Source organism: Phoca vitulina, unplaced genomic scaffold (assembly GCF_004348235.1).
Source record: "Phoca vitulina isolate PV1807 unplaced genomic scaffold, GSC_HSeal_1.0 scaffold35, whole genome shotgun sequence".
Lineage (NCBI taxonomy): Eukaryota > Metazoa > Chordata > Mammalia > Carnivora > Phocidae > Phoca > Phoca vitulina.
In genome coordinates, this window is record NW_022589738.1 from 19,965,884 (window position 1) to 19,983,027 (window position 17,144).

The following is a 17,144-nucleotide window of genomic DNA, read 5'->3' on the forward strand; positions in this document are numbered from 1 at the left end:
CCCCCCCCCCCCCCCGGAGCCATTACACATCTGTGCTACAAACCAGCCAGGGAAAGAGACACCTGTCGGCAGAGGCCTTGGCCTACATAGCTATGGTATGCGTGTTGGGGGGCGGGGGGGGGGGGGGGGGGGGGGGGGGGAGGGGGGAGGGAGGTGTCTAGATTTCAAGAAAAGACAAAGCGTCCTGTCCAAAGAACTAGTGTACCTTGGACAAAAAAACAGATGCCCCCACCCACCACATCCCAGCAGCAGTTTCCTGCCCTGATCATTCATTCCCCTGCCCTCCCAGGGCCTTCTTAGGCCCTCCAGCATTGCCCAGGGCCGGGCCATCAGGCACACAGCAGGTGCTCAATAAATGCCACGTATCGAGTGTCCTATTATCATCATTTTTATTTTTATTTCTGCCAAGTGACCTCTTCTAGGGGAGGGACAAACCCTCATCCAGCCCCGCGCCCCATAGCTTAGCTAAGTTTCAGGGCAAACGGCAAGTGTTCAACATATGCTGGTAGGAGGAAAAACAAAGGGAAAGTGAAATCTGGCTGCGGAGGGAGGGCAGCTTGCTTTAGAAGGAACAGATGTCTTTAAGCTTGACCGAGGCCTTGAGTCTGTGCCAGGGATAAGAAGGCTTTGTTAGTTCATCGAAGTTAAGGTCCTTTTGCGGGGTCATTTAAGGCTTTTGTGGGTTCGGTAAAGCAGACCCTTGTGTGACATTTGGGATTGCGATCGAGTCTATTAGAAGTCGGTTTGGGTTCCTGTGGGTTCTTATAAGCAGATCCCTGCTTTTCATTAAAACAGGTCACTGCTCAGCAGCCTTCAAGGGAGGGAGCCACAGAGCCAAGCAGTTAACAGCGTGAGCTTTCCCAGCTCTGCCACTTACTAGCTGTGTGGCCTGGGGCAAGTTCTGAAACCTCGGGGTCTCCGCTTTCCCCGGGGCAGAATAACATCGAACTCTTAGGGCCCTGGGAAGACTGAATGAATGAATACAGGTAAAGCACTTAGAACAATGCCTGAGCCACCATAATTGCTCAATAACATATTTGTGAAAGGAATTAATGAATTCTTCTCCGCCTGTGAAAGCAACCCCCCACTGGGCTCCATTTAGGATTCTAATCTCTCCTTTCATGCAGGCTCCCCGCTGAGAGACTCTTCCGTCCCTCAAAGCAGCCCCTGGGCAGCAAGGCTTTTTGAGTCTGTGTCTGGTCCCCTGCACCTGGACCACCCCCGTCTTTCCCTCCCCCGGTAAGATGCCCTCCGCGGTCCAGAGCTGGCCTGGCAGCTCCCCGCGCCTTGACCTCTTCGGGAGGCTGAGGGAGGACCCCTTTACACTCAGTGGGGTGCCGGGTGGGAGCTGCAGGCCGACACCCTACTTCGGGAAAAGCCTGGGGAGTTCAGAGCCTGGATCCCGTCCCCCAAGTCCCCCAGCCCTGCTGGAGGAAGCAAGTTGCTTTGCAAAAAAATTAAACATCCTCTTTGTGAGAGGCAAGAAAACAGGACGTGGGAAGCATCCCACAGGGTGAACATGGGCCCCCAATGCCTGGCACCCCCTCCCCTCTGTGGAGCAGCGAGCGGCCAGGTGGCTTGAACCCTTGCTTTCTCACCCTTGCTCACCTCCGCAGGGGAGCCGTGTTCCCACCGCCCCCCACAAGGCCCTGGAGCGCTGCTGATCAGCTCTTGCTTCCTCCCCGGCTCTATGGGACTCCTCCGGGAAGTGCTTCTCTTCCTGTCTCTGCCCGTCTGTCTACACCTCCCAGGGCCCCCGCATAAATGCAGAACGCACCACTGAGGAAAGAATAAAGGAACAAAGCAACAAAAGGGTGGATTCAACATATGTCTACTGAATGCCACCTGCGTGCCGGGCCCTATTCTAGGGCCGGGAGGCAGCAGCGAACGAGACAGAACAAAATTCCTGCCTAGTGAAGCTCAGTATTTCTAAGGAATGATGAATCAATCCTTGCAGTTCTTTGAATACTCACCAAGCTTGTTCTCACTTCAGGGTCTTTGCACCTGGTGTTGCCTGTGCCTGGAATGCTCTTCCTCCAAATATTCCTAGGGTGTGCTTCCCTTTAGGTCGCAGCTCAAATGCCACCTCCTCAGAGAAGTCTTCCCTGACTACGCTGTCTGAAAGAGCAATTCACGGGCGCCTGGGTGGCTCAGTCGGTTAAACGTCTGCCTTCGGCTGGGGTCATGATCCCGGGGTCCTGGGATCGAGCCCCGCCTAGGGCTCCCCGCTTTGCTGGGAGTCTGCTTCTCCCCCTCCTTTTTCCCTTCCCCCTGCTCGTGCGCCACGCTCTCTCTCTCAAATAAATAAATAATTTTTTTAAAAATAAAATAAAAGCAACTCGACCCCTCTGTTACTCTCCATCCCTTTCACCCGACTTTGTTATTCTTCATAGCTTTTATCACCACCTGACATAACATCATATATTTACACATATAATAGTATGTTTAATTTAGTACAGTTACTTTAGTAAGTAAATGTATATAGATGTCAGTATATTTATATATAGCAATACATACATTTAAAAGTCATATGCATAAGATATGTGTATTTTATACTCTATACAAATGCATAAATATATTATTATATTTTTCTTATATTTACATGTAACAGTATATTTATATTTATTTAATTTCCTACTAATATATAACCTATACACTAATAAATACTATACATCACTATATTTCTATATAATCACATACGTATTAAGCAGCATATATGTTTATACACCTAATGTAATATATAGCCTCCCTATATATCTATAAACCGGGGATAGTTACAGAAACTACTTCAGATGGTTGTTATTAGGATTAAAATGAGTTCAAGGAAAGAATCCAGCAGTGCACTGGAGCCTCGCACAGGTTTGCAGACTGCTTGTTCCATTTTCAGGAATTTCGCGAACCAGTTGTTAAACAGCTATTATTTAAAATGAAATAATATAAACTTACAATTAAATAAATTAGATTATTTAAGGGGCGCCTGAGTGGCTCAGTCGTTAAGCGTCTGCCTTCGGCTCAGGTCATGATCCCGGGGTCCTGGGATCGAGCCCCGCATCAGGCTCCCTGCTCGGCGGGAAGCCTGTTTCTTCCCTCTCCTACTCCCCCTGCTTGTGTTCCCTCTCTCGCTGTCTCTCTCTGTCAAATAAATAAATAAAATCTAACAAAAAATAAATTAGATTATTTCAAAGGTGATACTCAAAACTCGTCACTTCCTGATTATTTTACTACATTTCACTATTCTCTACGCTCTTGAGATCATTTACCCCTATTTAAACGGTATGGTAGAAATATTACATAATGGTGCACTACTGCATCTCTTCCAAACTCTGTGTCCCATGACTACACGTTGGTAATTTTAAAATCTGACAAGATGATGGTATGGAAACCATGGAAAATTGGCACATGTGAGACATCAGGGCTTCCTCCCCACCCCCCAGCCCCCGCCCAAAGAGCCGGTTGTTAGCCATTTACCAGAGCACTTAGAATAGGTGCTTGGCACATGGTAAACGCTTTAATGAATGTTTCCATTACTATATTTACTTGTGCACCGGGTCGCGATGCAGTCTTTTTCAGTGGATCGAAGTTAAAAACGTTTGAAGAACACAGAATTACAAAAGGACAGACACTGTGCGGAGCTACACCTATTCAAATCCTCCCAATAACTCTGTGAAGCCATACTACTTATTATCCCCATTTTACAGAGGGAGAAACTGAAGCTCTGAAAGCGTACAAGTCGAGCAGCGCTTTCAGTGAGCTGAAGTGGATTCGCATCTTGCCACAGAGCGGCTTCCGTGCTCCAGCGCACTTAATTAACGCATTCTCCTAACTCTCAACGTTCCCGACGCCAGCTGTAATTTCACTTCGCGGCTCGCGTAAAAGGAATGGGTTCCGCCGTGCCCGTTGCGTCTTGGGAAATGTAGTCCCCAGTGAACACGCCGGTCCAAAAAAGGAGGGGCGGGGAGCAAAAGCCATCGTAGCCTCGGAACAAAAGAAGAGTCGGTTCTGACCGCCTCGCGACGTGTGTGCGCGACTTCAGCAGCTCGGGTCGGGCCCGTTGCATGCTGGGATCGGCAGTCCGCGAGACGAACTACGTCGACACAAGATGACGGGGACTCACGTTGTACGTTCAGGTGGGGTCCGCGCCGCGCCGCAGCCTTCGCGTTCCACGATGACAGGCTCGCCACGCTGCGGGAGTCCGTAGGCATGCGCGTCAGGCTTTCGGACTAAGAGCACACACTGAAGCCTTACGATTTCTGGCGGGTCTGCGCTCTCGCCGCGGCTCGGGCTGCTCACGGACCGGTCTCCTCGGCCCCCTGCTCCCCACCCCGAAAGCTAAGGTAGGCCCTGGGGCGCGGAGGGCGTGGGTCCGGGCCGAGACAGCTGAGGCACGCCTGCGCTGTCCCGCCGGCGAGGGAAGGAGGGAAGTTCGCCTTCCGTGCTGCCGCCGCGTAGTCTGGGCGGCTGGTGCCGGTGGGGCTCCAGACCCAAGGTTTGTCTGGAAGGGAACCGCTGTGCGGGGTGGACGGGGGGCGGGGGGCAGTGCAGGGCTTCAGATACCGGCGGAGCCTCCTTGAATGGGGTCTCGTGGTCCCAGTGGGGACATGGGCTTTGAGGTAATGATGCGAGATCGGGAGCGTGGCCAGAGGGCTGTGAATGGGAGAGGGGCGTGGGTCGCATGAAAGTACTGGAGGTCTGATGGGCGTGCTGTCGGGAATCGATGGGGGCTGATAGGAGTGTTTTAGTCAACATGTTCGTGGGGGCCAGGGGTGTGTTCATTGATGAATGAAGGGGTGGTAGAGTGGGCAGCTAGAAAGAAGGTAGTGGGAGGCGGATGGGGACGTGATCCCTGGGGGACTGCTGAGGTATGATACTAAGTTAATGAAGAGCGGTGGGACAATAGTAATCCAAAGAATAATGGTGAAGCTATGGAGGGAATAATTGAAGCCAGTGGGAGTCACGATCAAGGAACTAAGGGGGGAAGTGATCAAGGAAAAGTGAATGAGAGGTAGGTGTGTTGTAGTCAAAGGGTTTTGGGGAGTCATGGCATGATAATTGAGGAATTAATGGGAACAGTGAGCAAAGAGAGGATAATAGTAAGCTGCTGGGGTGTGATCATCAAGTGATTATTGAGGGGGCCAGGTGGGCGAACTGATGTGTGATCATCAGGGATTAACATGTGTGGTAATGAAGGGGTTACAGGGGGCTAACGGTGAGATCGGTTGGAGGGCTGGGTTAATGGGAGCTGATAAATCATAGTAATTGAGAGCTTAATGGGGAACTAATAGGCCATGATCCTCTACGCATTAATGGAGGTTGGTAAGGATGTAGTAATAAAGGAGTTAGTGGGGGACTAATCATTTATTAATGGGGAATGGGGTGGGGAGAGATTAAGGGAGTGAGGAGTACCATGAGGTAGTATTAGGATACTGGGGGTGAGAGCAAGGCTGATAGGGGTGTATGAATTTAGGGGCCGTGAAGACAGCTGGGGAGATGGTCAGTGAGATGTTAATGGGGGTGAGGTGGGTGAGTGTCACGGGGCTTGATGTGTGGAGTATGGGTGGGCAGCAGTGGGAGGCCCACAGGGTCGGCAATGGGTCATCTATAAGTGTTGGGTTTGGGGATCTGTGGGGGTGAGTGGGGGAGTCTGTGGAGTGAGCAGGGCGGGTTCTGTGGGGTGAGCAATGAAGCCTTAGTGCTCAGTGATGGAGTCCCTCCGGCCTTGTGGGGTCAGTGGGGTCAGGGACTGGGCTCCACTTTCCCCATCTGCTGAGTGAGCTGTCCTGGGGGGCCTGGGGCAGTTTGTGTGGTTCTCACTGCCCTGCAGACATGGATGGTAGCCCACTCCCCCAGTTACTGATACAGGGCAGCATCAGCTTACTGTTGGCAGGTCCCTGGGCAGACAGCGTGTGAGATGGGACGGACATCAAAGGACAAGCGGGACGTCTACTACCGCCTGGCCAAGGAGCATGGCTGGCGTGCCCGCAGTGCCTTCAAGCTGCTACAACTTGACGAGGAATTCCACCTCTTCCAAGGTCCCCACCTGGCGGGCGAGTCACCGGGGGATGGGGTGGGCAAAGGGAATAGATAAGTGGGCCATGGCGGCCGAGCTTCCTGTGGTAGGTGGGCTGACTTGGAGGGTCTGCGGGGCAGGGACGGGGCAGGAAGAGGGGCAGGTGACTTGGAAGGAGTTGGGCACGGAGAGATGTGGGTGCTCCCCCAGGGGAGAGGGGTGAACTTTGCAGGGCTCAGGGTTGCAGAGGTGGGTGCAACTGACCACTACATGTCCCTGTGTGTGCTCAGGTGTGACACGGGCAGTTGACCTGTGCGCAGCCCCGGGCAGCTGGAGCCAGGTGCTGAGCCAGAAAATTGGGTGAGTGTGGGCTCCCAGAGGGGGCAGCTGGGAGGGCAGGCCAGGTCAGGGATGAGCCGGGAGTGACAACTGGGCTGACGTGGGCCATGTTGTCCACAGGGGCCAGGGTTCCGGCCATGTGGTGGCCGTGGACCTTCAGGCTATGGCTCCATTACCAGGTGTGTTACAGATCCAAGGGGACATCACCCAGGTAAGAGCGTGGCTGGGGGTGTTGGGGTGTATCCCGGGTGAGAGCCCCTCCAAACCTGGCAGCTACGGAGAGTGGAAGAGAAAGACAGAGAGAGTGTAACAGTGGAGAAACAGAACCAGCCGGTCATCATTTCAGCCAGCCAGAAATGATGGGACTGGGTCCCCAGAGATGGAACCCGGTGTTAGACCAGTGAAGCCTGAGGGTTTGGCTGCCCCAGGGTTGCTGGCTAGGGCCCTGGGCAGGCAGGGTTAGAGGGCTGCGGACGGGGGGGCCCGGGACCACTCGTCTTCCCTCTCTTCTGTAGCTCTCCACTGCCAAGGAGATCATCCAGCACTTTGAGGGCCGCCCAGCGGACCTAGTGGTGTGCGACGGGGCTCCTGACGGTAAGCAGCAGGGGTCGGGAGGCCCGGCGGGAGCCCTGTGGGCGTCCTTCTCTGTGGCTCCCACATCTGCTGGCTTCTCTCTTTATTTCCTTTTTTTTTTTTTTTAAGAGAGGTGGGGGCAGAGGGAAAGGGAGAATCTTAAGCAGGCTCCACGCCTAGCACGTGGCGCGGGGCTCGATCTCACGACCCTGAGGTCATGACCTGAGCCGAAATCAAGAGTCGGACACTGAACCGACTGAGCCACCCAGGCGCCCTCTGTTGGCTTCTTTCACCACTTCAGCTACTCCCTGCCTCCCCTCTGCTCTCAGCTGTCCCTCACCTCTCCCACATCTAGCAGTTTCTCCCTGCCCCTGCTTCCTGATCTCTGCCTCTGTCCCCTCCGTCTCCGTACCCTGCCGCTTCGGTCTGCCTGCTATCTACCTTTCCCTTTGCTCACCTCTCATCTGCAACTCTCTGTTTCTGTGGTGCTGCTCATTCCTGTTTTCCAGTCAGCCGTTCACTCGGTGCACATTGATTGAGCACCTGTTGTGTGTCGGGTACTGTTCTACAAGTGGGGAAAACACTTGTGAATAAAATTCTACTAATCTGACCTCACAGACCTGACGTTCTAGTGGGAGCAGAGGGAAAAGAAACAAATGATAGAGTCACATAGCATGCGAAGAGATGATAGGTACCATGAGGAACATCAGTGGAAAGGAGAAGGAGACAGGGAGTACCTGTTGGCATTTTAAGTAAAGTGGACGGGAAGGCCCCCATGACCTTAGCACAAAGACTTAAAAGAGGTGAGGGAGTAGGCCAGGGGCATATCTGGAGAACGAACAGTGCAGGCAAAGGGACCAGCCAGTGCAAAGGCCCTGAGGTGGGAGGGTGTTTGGCATGTGTGAGGAACCGCGAGGATATCAGTGTGGTTGGATCAGAGTGAGCGAGGGGGGAGTAGTAGGACGGGAGGTCAGAGAGGTGGCGGGATGCGGGGGCAGATCCTTGTGTGGGTCCTTGTGGGGGCCACAGTGAGCACTGTGGCTTTTTCCCTGAGATGAGAGCTCAGGGAAAACCATGAGAGGGTTGTGAGCAGAGGAGGGCCATGCTGACTCCACTTGTGACCGGACCCCTCTGGCTGCTGTGAGCTGTGTGAGGGGCGAGGGCGGGAGGGGGAGGCCACGGCGTAGCCCAGGCGAGCAATGACCGGGGTGGCGGTGGCGGAGGTGAGGCGAGAGGATTGATCCAGGAGCTCTTGTGCAAGTACAGCCGACAGGACTTGCTAATGCTTGAACGTGGATGTGAGAAGAGAATGGAGGGTGTCAACGGTACAAAGGTTTTTGGCTGGAACAACTGGAAGGATCAGATGGCATGGGGAAGATGGTGTAAGGAGAGAGGTTTGAACAGGAAGGTCAGGAGTCTGGTCTTGGACGTGTCAGAGTCTGATCTGTGAGTCAGGCGCTCAGAGGAACAGTTTGGGTTGGAGGTAAGAAATGATAATAATGATACTTGTGTATAAGGTTGTTTTGAAAATTAAAATGAGTGCCTGAGGGCTAGGAGCCCAGAACATGCATCCAGTTGGCAGATAGTAATTTGCAAGCAGAACCTTAGTAGTAAGAGAGCCTGGGAAATGTTTGTAGCATCCCGACCTGTCTGGGACAAGGAGCTAGCCAGAACCGGATGGCCCCCCCTAATGCTGTTCCTCTTGCCGCAGTAACTGGCCTCCATGATGTTGATGAGTATATGCAGGCCCAGCTCCTCCTAGCCGTGAGTAACCTTGGCTGCCCCTGCCTCAGTTTGGACCCCTCGTGCCTGTCTCCACCTCCGCCTTAGCCGTTTGTCCTGCCCACAGGCTCTCAACATTGCTACACATGTGTTGAAGCCAGGAGGCTGCTTTGTAGCCAAGGTAAGCCTTGGAGAACCTGGCGAGGGCTAAAGAGGGGTCCTCCAGGGCCACCCTCATGCCTTCATCTCTGTTCCCTTGCCCTGCAGATCTTCCGAGGCCGGGATGTGACCCTGATCTATAGCCAGCTGCGCGTCTTCTTCTCCAGCGTGCTGTGTGCCAAGCCCAGAAGCAGCCGGAACTCCAGCATAGGTCAGGGGGGTGGGGGGCCAGGCAGGCGGGTGCCGGTCTCAGGCGTGCGTCCGCTGCGGGGTGCGGGTAGCGGTCGCCCCTCACTCCACCTTCCACCCACAGAGGCCTTCGCTGTCTGTCAGGGTTATGACCCCCCTGAAGGCTTCCTTCCGGACCTGACCAAACCCCTGCTGGACCACTCTTACGGTGAGAGCCAGAGCCCTGGGCCCCTCCTGGGACAGGGGGTGGGGGAGGACTCTGCCCCCTTCTGGAATTTATGTCTCGGGAGGGCCCTCGGCCCCACCCCTTGGTGGAAACTTACCCTTTATGGAACTTCTGTCCCAAGATGATCCTTAGCCCCACCCTCGGGTGGAAATTCCACCCCTGTATGGATGTTTTGTCCCAGGAGGATCTTCATCCCAGTCCTCTAATGGTTACTCTTGGATCCCGAGTCCTGCCCCAGGGGAGATTCCACCCACCTAAGATTCTAGCCTAGGAAGACTCGGTCACGCCCTCAGGTGGATACTCTACCCCGGTGCGGGAGTTTTGCCCCGAGAGTCTTTAGCCTGGTCCCTAGTGGGAAAAGGCACAGAGTCTGCTCTTAAGGTGAGCACACTTGAGTGAGACAGGGTTCAGGCAGCGTATGGTAGAATCGCAAGTGAACATAAGGTGCCATGTGAGAAAAGCAGGGGAGGGGGATGTTCTAGAACAGGTGATCATGGAGGCCCTCCCTGAGGAGGTGATCTGAACCAAATGAAGGATTTCCGGTGGAGGAGCTGGTAGGTACATGGGGAGGACTCCATACCCTTGCTGTAGAAGGAGTCCCAACTGGTCCCAGGCACCCCAGCCCGTCCTGTCTTATTTCTCCCTGCTTGTCAGATCCAGATTTCAACCAATTGGATGGTCCCACTCGCATCATTGTGCCATTTGTGACCTGTGGGGACCTAAGCTCCTATGATTCGGACCGCAGTTACCCACTGGACGTGAGTGTCCAACCAACAGTGGGCAGATGGGGGGGCACCGTCCTAGGTTCCCAGGTCCTCACTGTCCCCCCCCACCATGTGTCCCTACAGCTAGAGGACGGCTCAGAGTACAAGTATACTCCACCCACGCAGCCCCCCATCTCGCCACCGTACCAGGAGGCCTGCACATTGAAGAAGAAAGGGCGGCTGGCCAAGGAGATCCGTCCCCAGGACTGCCCCATCAGCACAGCGGACACATTGTCGCAGCCCCTGGCTGCTTCCCAGCGCCACACCCTGCTGGCCTCTGAGGTCTGGAAACATGTGGCCCAGGGCCCTCAGTGCCCTTTCTCGGAGCCCACATGACCCCCTCTCAGTGTACCCCTTTCTGCCCCCAAATCACAAGGTCTCTGGGACCAAAACACTCCTCTCTGCCTCCCAGTAGCTGTAAGAATCAATGGGTAAGACCAAGTGTAATGAATGGAAAACCTCAGGCAAGTATCTGAGTCATTTTTCTTTTTCTTGGGTAGGTGGAAGACAATGAAATGAATTGTTCACCTTAATACATTCAGGTAAATTTGCCTTTTTATCTAACAGTTTGAGTAAAGGGCACCTTTAAGAAAAAGCTCAGAAAAATTTCACCTTTGAAATTTTTACATTAACTGAGAAGACTTCAGTCAGCCAGCCATTACTAAGTACGGGATGTCCTGTGTCGGGGCCTGCTTTAAGCGTTGTGCGCGTTGAGGCGCTCAGTAAACGTTTATTAAGCATGTGCTGTGGGCTGGGCGTTGTTCTGGGTCGGGAGAGAGAGCAAACAAAACAGGCAAATATCCTGGCCCTTTCTAGATTGAGAAAGAGGTAATAAACAAACAGCTTATGAATGCAGGAGTCCCTACACACAGCATACCCACAGATAGACTACGTATACATAGACGTATACATAGACATTTACAGCTTGCATTTCACTATATATAGCTTGAATCAACATATTGTATATATATATACAGGTGTGTGTGTGTGTGTGTGTGTGTGTAAAGGTAATAAGGGATATGAACATTTTTTTTTAATAAAGTAGGGTAAAGAGAATCAGGAATTCCAGGGGTGGCAGTTTGCAGTTTTTAAAAAGGTTGTCCACGAAGGGCTCACTGAGGTAATGTTTGAGCAGAGACCTGAAGGAGACAAGGGAGAGCATGTGTGTGTTCATCTAGGGGAAGAGCATTCCACGGAGAGGGAATAGCAAATACAAAGGCCCTGAGGCAGAACCATGCGTGGTGTGTGAGGGAGCCGTGAGGGGCCAGTGTGCCTGCGGCAGAGTGAGCCAAACCTCTCTGTGCTGGAGGACTTTTCATCCTCAGGAAGTCACGTCAGAGAAAGTCCCTTTCTGACAATGGCTTAGCAGGGTTTTTAGACCAAGTCTTCCATTAAAAAAAGAAGTAAAAAAAGGTACCTTTTAAGAAATGAAATGGTGAATCACGGTGGGCAAAGATTATTTACAGACCCTAGATATAGTATCCTTGATATTAAAAAGCTCCTATAAATCAGTAGGGAAAAGAAAATAGGAGATTGGCTAACAAGCACATGACAATCGGCTTCTCAGGGCAATGCAAGCTAACACTAAGGACTGCCACTGCCAAGTGTCCGGAAGGGTGTGCGGTGGGAACCCCTGTACCCCGATGGCCCCCGTGGGAAATGCTTAGGCATCGTATAGGGCTGCACGCGGGCCAGTGCTGCTCCGAAGAAATAAGTACTAGAATTCCTCGCTGGCACTGTTGGTACCCCCAGACTAGACGGAGCCCAAACATCCATAACTGCAGAATGGATCGTTAAGTCCTGGCATGCTCTCAGTGGAGAATTACACAGCCATGAGAATGAACATCCTACAGTTATTAAAAAATAACACCTTCTTGTCACTCCTTAAACTGAACATATATAAAACATACATAGATGTTGTGTATTTTTCTGTATGTTACGGTTCACAATAGAAGTAGGGGGAAAAAGTCACAAAAATATTAGTACCAGGGCGCCCGGGTGGCTCAGTTGGTTAAGCGTCTGCCTTTGGCTCAGGTCAGGATCCCAGGGTCCTGGGATCGAGCCCCACATCGGGCTCCCTGCTTGGCGGGAAGCCTGCTTCTCCCTCTAGGGGCGCCTGGGTGGCTCAGTCGTTAAACTTCTGCCTTCGGCTCAGGTCAGGATCCCAGGGTCCTGGGATCGAACCCCACATTGGGCTCCCTGCTCGGCGGGGAGTCTGCTTCTCCCTCAGCCTGCCGCTCCCCCTGCGTGTGCTCTCTCAGTCTCTCTGTGAAATAAATAAAAAAAAAAATCTTTTAAAAAAAATGTCAGTACCTGAGTGAACAATGATTACAGTAGAAGGAAGTGGGAAAATGTATTTTTAAAACTTTCTTTGTCCTTGACTTTAGGTAGCTGGCAGTCTGATACATCTCGGAAGCTGTTTGCTGTCGGGAAAACGAGAACCTGCGTTGATAAACTGGTTTTCAAATATCTCATCAGCGGGTCCTGAACATCCACGCCCCGAGTGGGAACCTGCAACGACCACCAGGAACACAGCAAGGAAAGCAACATCACACAATGCCTGTCTACACCGCAGAGGAGATTCTTGAGCAAGGTCTTGCCACCTCTCTCAAGCTTTCCAAAGGTGTCCTGATTATGTCTGGAGTTTACCCCCAAAACAGGGGATCTTAACCTGGATAGAAATCAGGGGTATCTGTGAACCTGATGGAGGAAAATATTACATCTTTATTTTCACTAATAGAACTGAAATTTCACTCATAGGACCGAAATTGAGCTTTACCCCCCAATACGAATGCTGGCAACAAATCACGATAGTAAAAGCAGCAGCTGTTAGCCAAATCCGTTACTTTGTATGTCCCAGTATGAGTGTGCAGGCATCTTGAAATGCTGTTCGCATTTGTCACTACTTTGAATTATGGAAGATCTTATAATTTGATGTACTAATAAAAAAGTCCATATATTACTGTATCCCAGTGTTTCATTTTAATATATATAGTAATATTTGTTCTCATTAACATAAGATATACCACTTCATATAAATATTAAAGTATACAACCTAATTCGATATATAGCTATTGCAGAATGATTACAATAAGTTCAGTTAACATGCATTAGCTCACTTACAAATTTTTTCTTGTGATAGGAACTTTTAAGATCTACTTTCTTTTTTTTTTTTAAGATTTTATCCATTTGAGAGAGAGCAAGAGTGTGGAGGTGGGGAGGGGCAGAGGGAGAGGCAGACTCCCCGCTGAGCAGGGAGCCTGATGCGGGGCTCGATCCCAGGACCCTGGGACCATGACCTGAGCCGAAGGCAGATGTTTAACTGACTGAGCCACCCAGGCGCCCCAAGATTTACTCTCCTAAAACCTTTCAAATATACAATATTGATAATCCTAGTCACTATGCAGTACATTACAGCCCCGAACTTATTTATAACTTGAAGTTTGTACCTTTTTTTAAATTAAATACTTATTCACTGAGAGAGAGAGAGAGAGAGCACGAGCAGGGGGAGTGGCAGAGGGAGAGGCAGACTCCCCGCGGAGCAGGGAGCCCGATGCGGGGCTCGATCCCAGGACCCTGGGATCATGACCCGAGCCAAAGGCAGACGCTTAAGCGACTGAGCCACCCAGACGCCCCTCCTGTGTATCTTTAGAAACACATTCTTCGTCTACACCTCAGTTCAGTGATCTCAGGACCACCCACATTCCAGTTGGTGACCCTAGATGTCTCTGTACCTGACCGTGTGAACCTAGAAGTGTCCATATTGAGTCTATAATGCCTGATGTTGGCAGCGGGGCACACTATGGAATGTTAAACCAGGAGTCTTCTCGCCCAAGCAGTGCAACTCCAGAAACGCATGACAGAAGTATCTGCACAAAAGCCTAGTGACCGCGGGGGTGGCCACACCCATTACCATGCAAATTCAGCATGCCCACACTAGAGTCTGAGGCCCCAGGAATATCCACCTAAATCTCCAGGAGTGTAAACACACCAGCCTTTGGGACCCAGCGAGTATTCGCATCTCAGGCTCCGTGTCCCTAATCGTGGCCACCCCCATCTGTGTGACATCCGACATACACGCATGTCCCTGTGATGGCGGCAGGTGCCCAATCCCCAAACCGTGCGACCCAGCGGTGTCCACACCCCTGAATGTGTGGCCCAGGAAGGACCAGCCTAACCCAGGCTCGGGCTCCGGCTTCGGGAGCACCCTGTCCGGCCCCGAGTGTCGCTACCCTAGCCTCGCAACTCCTGGAGCGTCCAGACGCCTCTAGGTGACTCCACACCAAAGTCACTGTGTCCACAGAGGCGTGTGTACCCCATACCATGTGTCCCCAGTCGAGCATTTACCTTAGTCTGAGTACTTCCACCCCAGTGTGTGATGACAGTTTATTTTCCAGGCTGTGACCCTAGGCTTTCCATTACCCAGTCCGTGTTGCCCCAAAAATGTACACACCCCAGTCAGTTGGACCGCGAGTTTGTCGGTTCTTTAGACTGCGCAACAACAATGGGTGTCCCTTCCCCAGTCTGTGTGACCTCAGGGGTTACCACACCTCGGTCATGGTCACCCCAGGGGCGTCTACAACACAGTTCATGTCACCACGGGAGTATATGCACTCCAGTCCGTGTGATACCTGGAATAGTCAACAAGTCTCTGTGAGCCTGCGAGTGTCCAGATCGCAAAGCTTGTCGCCACAGAGCTGTGAAAACTCCAGTCTGTTTGACCACAAGAAGTGCCCACCACCGAGCATGGTAGCCCGAGGCAGTGCACACACCCCAGCGACCTTACCCATGGCCGTACGTCAGCCTTTGTCACCACAGGAGTGTCCCCCCCGCTCTGTGTGACCCCAGGAATCTCCAGACCCCCATGGGTGTCCTCGGGAGCGCACCCCTCATCTGTGTTACTGCAGAATCGTTCACACTCCAGTCTGTCACCATGGGCTTTCCACGTCCCCCAGTCAGTGTCCCCCAGGTGCGGTCATTCCTCAGACCTTGAAATGCCACAAGTGTCCGCACCCCAGTCTGTGTAACCCCAGGAGGGCCCACAGCCAGCCCGTTTCTCCAGAAGTCTCCACACGATGGCCTGTCTGTGGGACCCCAGGATGACCAACTTTCAGTGTGACCACAAGAGAAGCCACCACCCAGTCTTCGTGTCCCCAGGGTGGCATGCCCTTAGCTGTGTGATTCCCGGAGTTTTTACACCCTCGGCTGTATGATCAAAGAAGTCTCCACACCCCAAGCTCTGACCACCGGGGAGTCACTCCCTGGTCTGCAACTTTCAGGGAGTTTCCACACCTCAGTCTCTGTGGCCTCAAGTTCATTCGCTCCATTGCCTGCATGGCCATGGGAGGGTCCATTTCCCAGTCTGTGTGACCCTAGGAACAGCCAAACTCTGGTCTGTAGGATTCCAGGAGTGTCTACACCCCAGACAACGTGAGCCAGGGAGTGTCTACACTCCAGTACAAACATGTTCTCTTCCTTGTCTCTATGACCGCAGATGAGTCCCGGCTGCGTCCACATCCCAGTGTCTCTGACTACAAGAAACCTCCACGGCCCAGCCCATGGGACCCAGGAGCGCTTACCCCACAGTCAGAGTGAGTCCGGAAGCAGCAACAGCTCAGTCTCTGTGACCACAGAAGTCTCCACACCCCAGTATCTGCGACCACAGGGGAAGACAATGTCCCATTCAGTGTGACCAGAGGAGTGTGACCACGGGGGCACCCACCCCCCATCTCTGTGTCTCGAGAGGCATCTCTGCTCTGGTTGGTGCGACCTCAGCAGAGTCCACACCGCAAGCCGTTCGACCACACGGGTGTCCATGGCCGAGCCCATGAGAATCCAGGAGTACCCGTGCCACACCCATTTGACCAGAGTAGCATCTAGCGCCCAGTCTGTGCATCTTCAGCGATGGCCTTGGTATAGTCTGGGACCCTAGGCGTGTCCAGACCCCGGGATTTGTGACTGAGGGTGTCCGAAGTGGGGCCTGTATAAAGCCAGAAGGTACCAGATCATAGTCCGTGTGGCCCCAGGAGTGTCCATGTCCCAAACGAGGTGATCCAAGAGGTGTCCAAACTCCAGTCGGTGTGACCCCAGTGTTGTTGTCCACACACCAGCCTGTGTGACACCACAAGTGTCCACATACCATCCATCTAGGACCCTAAGAAAACACATCTCAGTCTGTGATACATCGTAGTGGCCACGCCTCTTTCTGTGTGACCTCAACCATGTCCACATCCCAGTCTGCGTGAGCCCTAAAGCCTCCACATCCTACTGTGTGACCCCAGAAGTGTCCAAAACTCATCTCTGTGATCCTGGGAGGCCCACCCACAATTAGTACATCCCTAGGATTCCTTATACCCAAATCTAGTGACTTCATGAGTGTTTACACCCCCATCTGTTTGATCCCAGGAGGGTCCACACCCCAGACTGTGTGACCCTGGGAGGATCCATACACAAACCAGTGTGACCCCAGAAGGAGTTACGGCTGGAGGAAGAGTGATCCAGACAAAGGGAAAAGCCAGTGCAAAGGCCCTGAGGCGGAACTGTGAGACCAGTGCGGTGGGAGCAGAATGAGCGAGAGGGCCAGTGGCAGGAGGTGAAGTCAGAGAGGTGACAAGGGCCTGGTCCTGTAGGGCCTTGCCGGCCCCAAAAAGGACTTTGGCTTTTTCTCTGAGAGATGGAACCACAGCAGAGACCGGAGCAGAGGAGGGCTGAGGGCTGGCTTGGGTTGTAACGGAACTCTCCGGCGGCTGCTGTAAGGACAGAATGAAGCTCCTGAATCAGATCAGAGATGAGGCTGATCTGTGGGGGTGCAGTGGCCCCAGGGACCAGCACCATAACCACTTCCCAAGGAGGCTGTGCTTTCTCTCTGGGGTACACGGTAGGGTTCCAGCCCTCCTCCTGTCCTCCAGAAAGGCAGCACATACTAGGAGGAAGGCATGAGGATTGAGTGAAGATGGCCTCAGTGTGGGACCTTAGGCCAGCCCTGCCTTTCCCTAGGTCCTGGGTTTCCCCCTTTGGCCGATGAGTGAGCTAACCCCTGCCCTACTACTCTCTTCAGCGTCTCTACTCGCCAACTGTCTCCAGCCACACCAGCCCCCTTGATGTTCCTCAAATACACCAAGCATTATTCCACCTCAGGGCCTTTGCATCTGTTGTTGCCACCTCT

The 17,144-nt window shown here is 52.7% G+C and overlaps 2 protein-coding genes across 5 annotated transcripts in view; one reads left to right on the forward strand and one right to left on the reverse strand.

Moving 5' to 3' along the window:
• SLC38A5 (solute carrier family 38 member 5) overlaps window positions 1-2,099 on the reverse strand; it is a 14,223-nt gene extending 12,124 nt beyond the window's left edge. The window contains exon 1 of the mRNA XM_032426649.1: window positions 1,974-2,099. The gene's annotated coding sequence lies outside the window, so the exon portion shown is untranslated. The remainder of the gene's footprint in view (window positions 1-1,973) is intronic.
• Window positions 2,100-4,077: 1,978 nt separating this feature from the next.
• Window positions 4,078-12,938, forward strand: FTSJ1 (FtsJ RNA 2'-O-methyltransferase 1). 4 transcript variants are annotated; one of them, XM_032426554.1, is made up of 13 exons: window positions 4,078-4,334; window positions 5,860-6,029; window positions 6,298-6,367; window positions 6,467-6,557; window positions 6,862-6,940; window positions 8,631-8,683; window positions 8,769-8,822; window positions 8,909-9,011; window positions 9,114-9,197; window positions 9,870-9,973; window positions 10,064-10,261; window positions 10,480-10,521; window positions 12,367-12,938. In XM_032426554.1, the coding sequence occupies exons 2-12, from the start codon at window positions 5,909-5,911 to the stop codon at window positions 10,510-10,512; spliced, it is 990 nt and encodes a 329-aa protein (XP_032282445.1). In that variant the 5' UTR covers window positions 4,078-4,334; window positions 5,860-5,908; the 3' UTR covers window positions 10,513-10,521; window positions 12,367-12,938. The 4 variants fall into 4 exon arrangements, with proteins under 4 accessions (XP_032282445.1, XP_032282442.1, XP_032282446.1 ...); XM_032426551.1 differs by having other exon boundaries at window positions 5,871-6,029; XM_032426555.1 differs by having other exon boundaries at window positions 5,871-6,029; window positions 9,876-9,973.
• The last annotated feature ends 4,206 nt before the right edge of the window (window positions 12,939-17,144 follow it).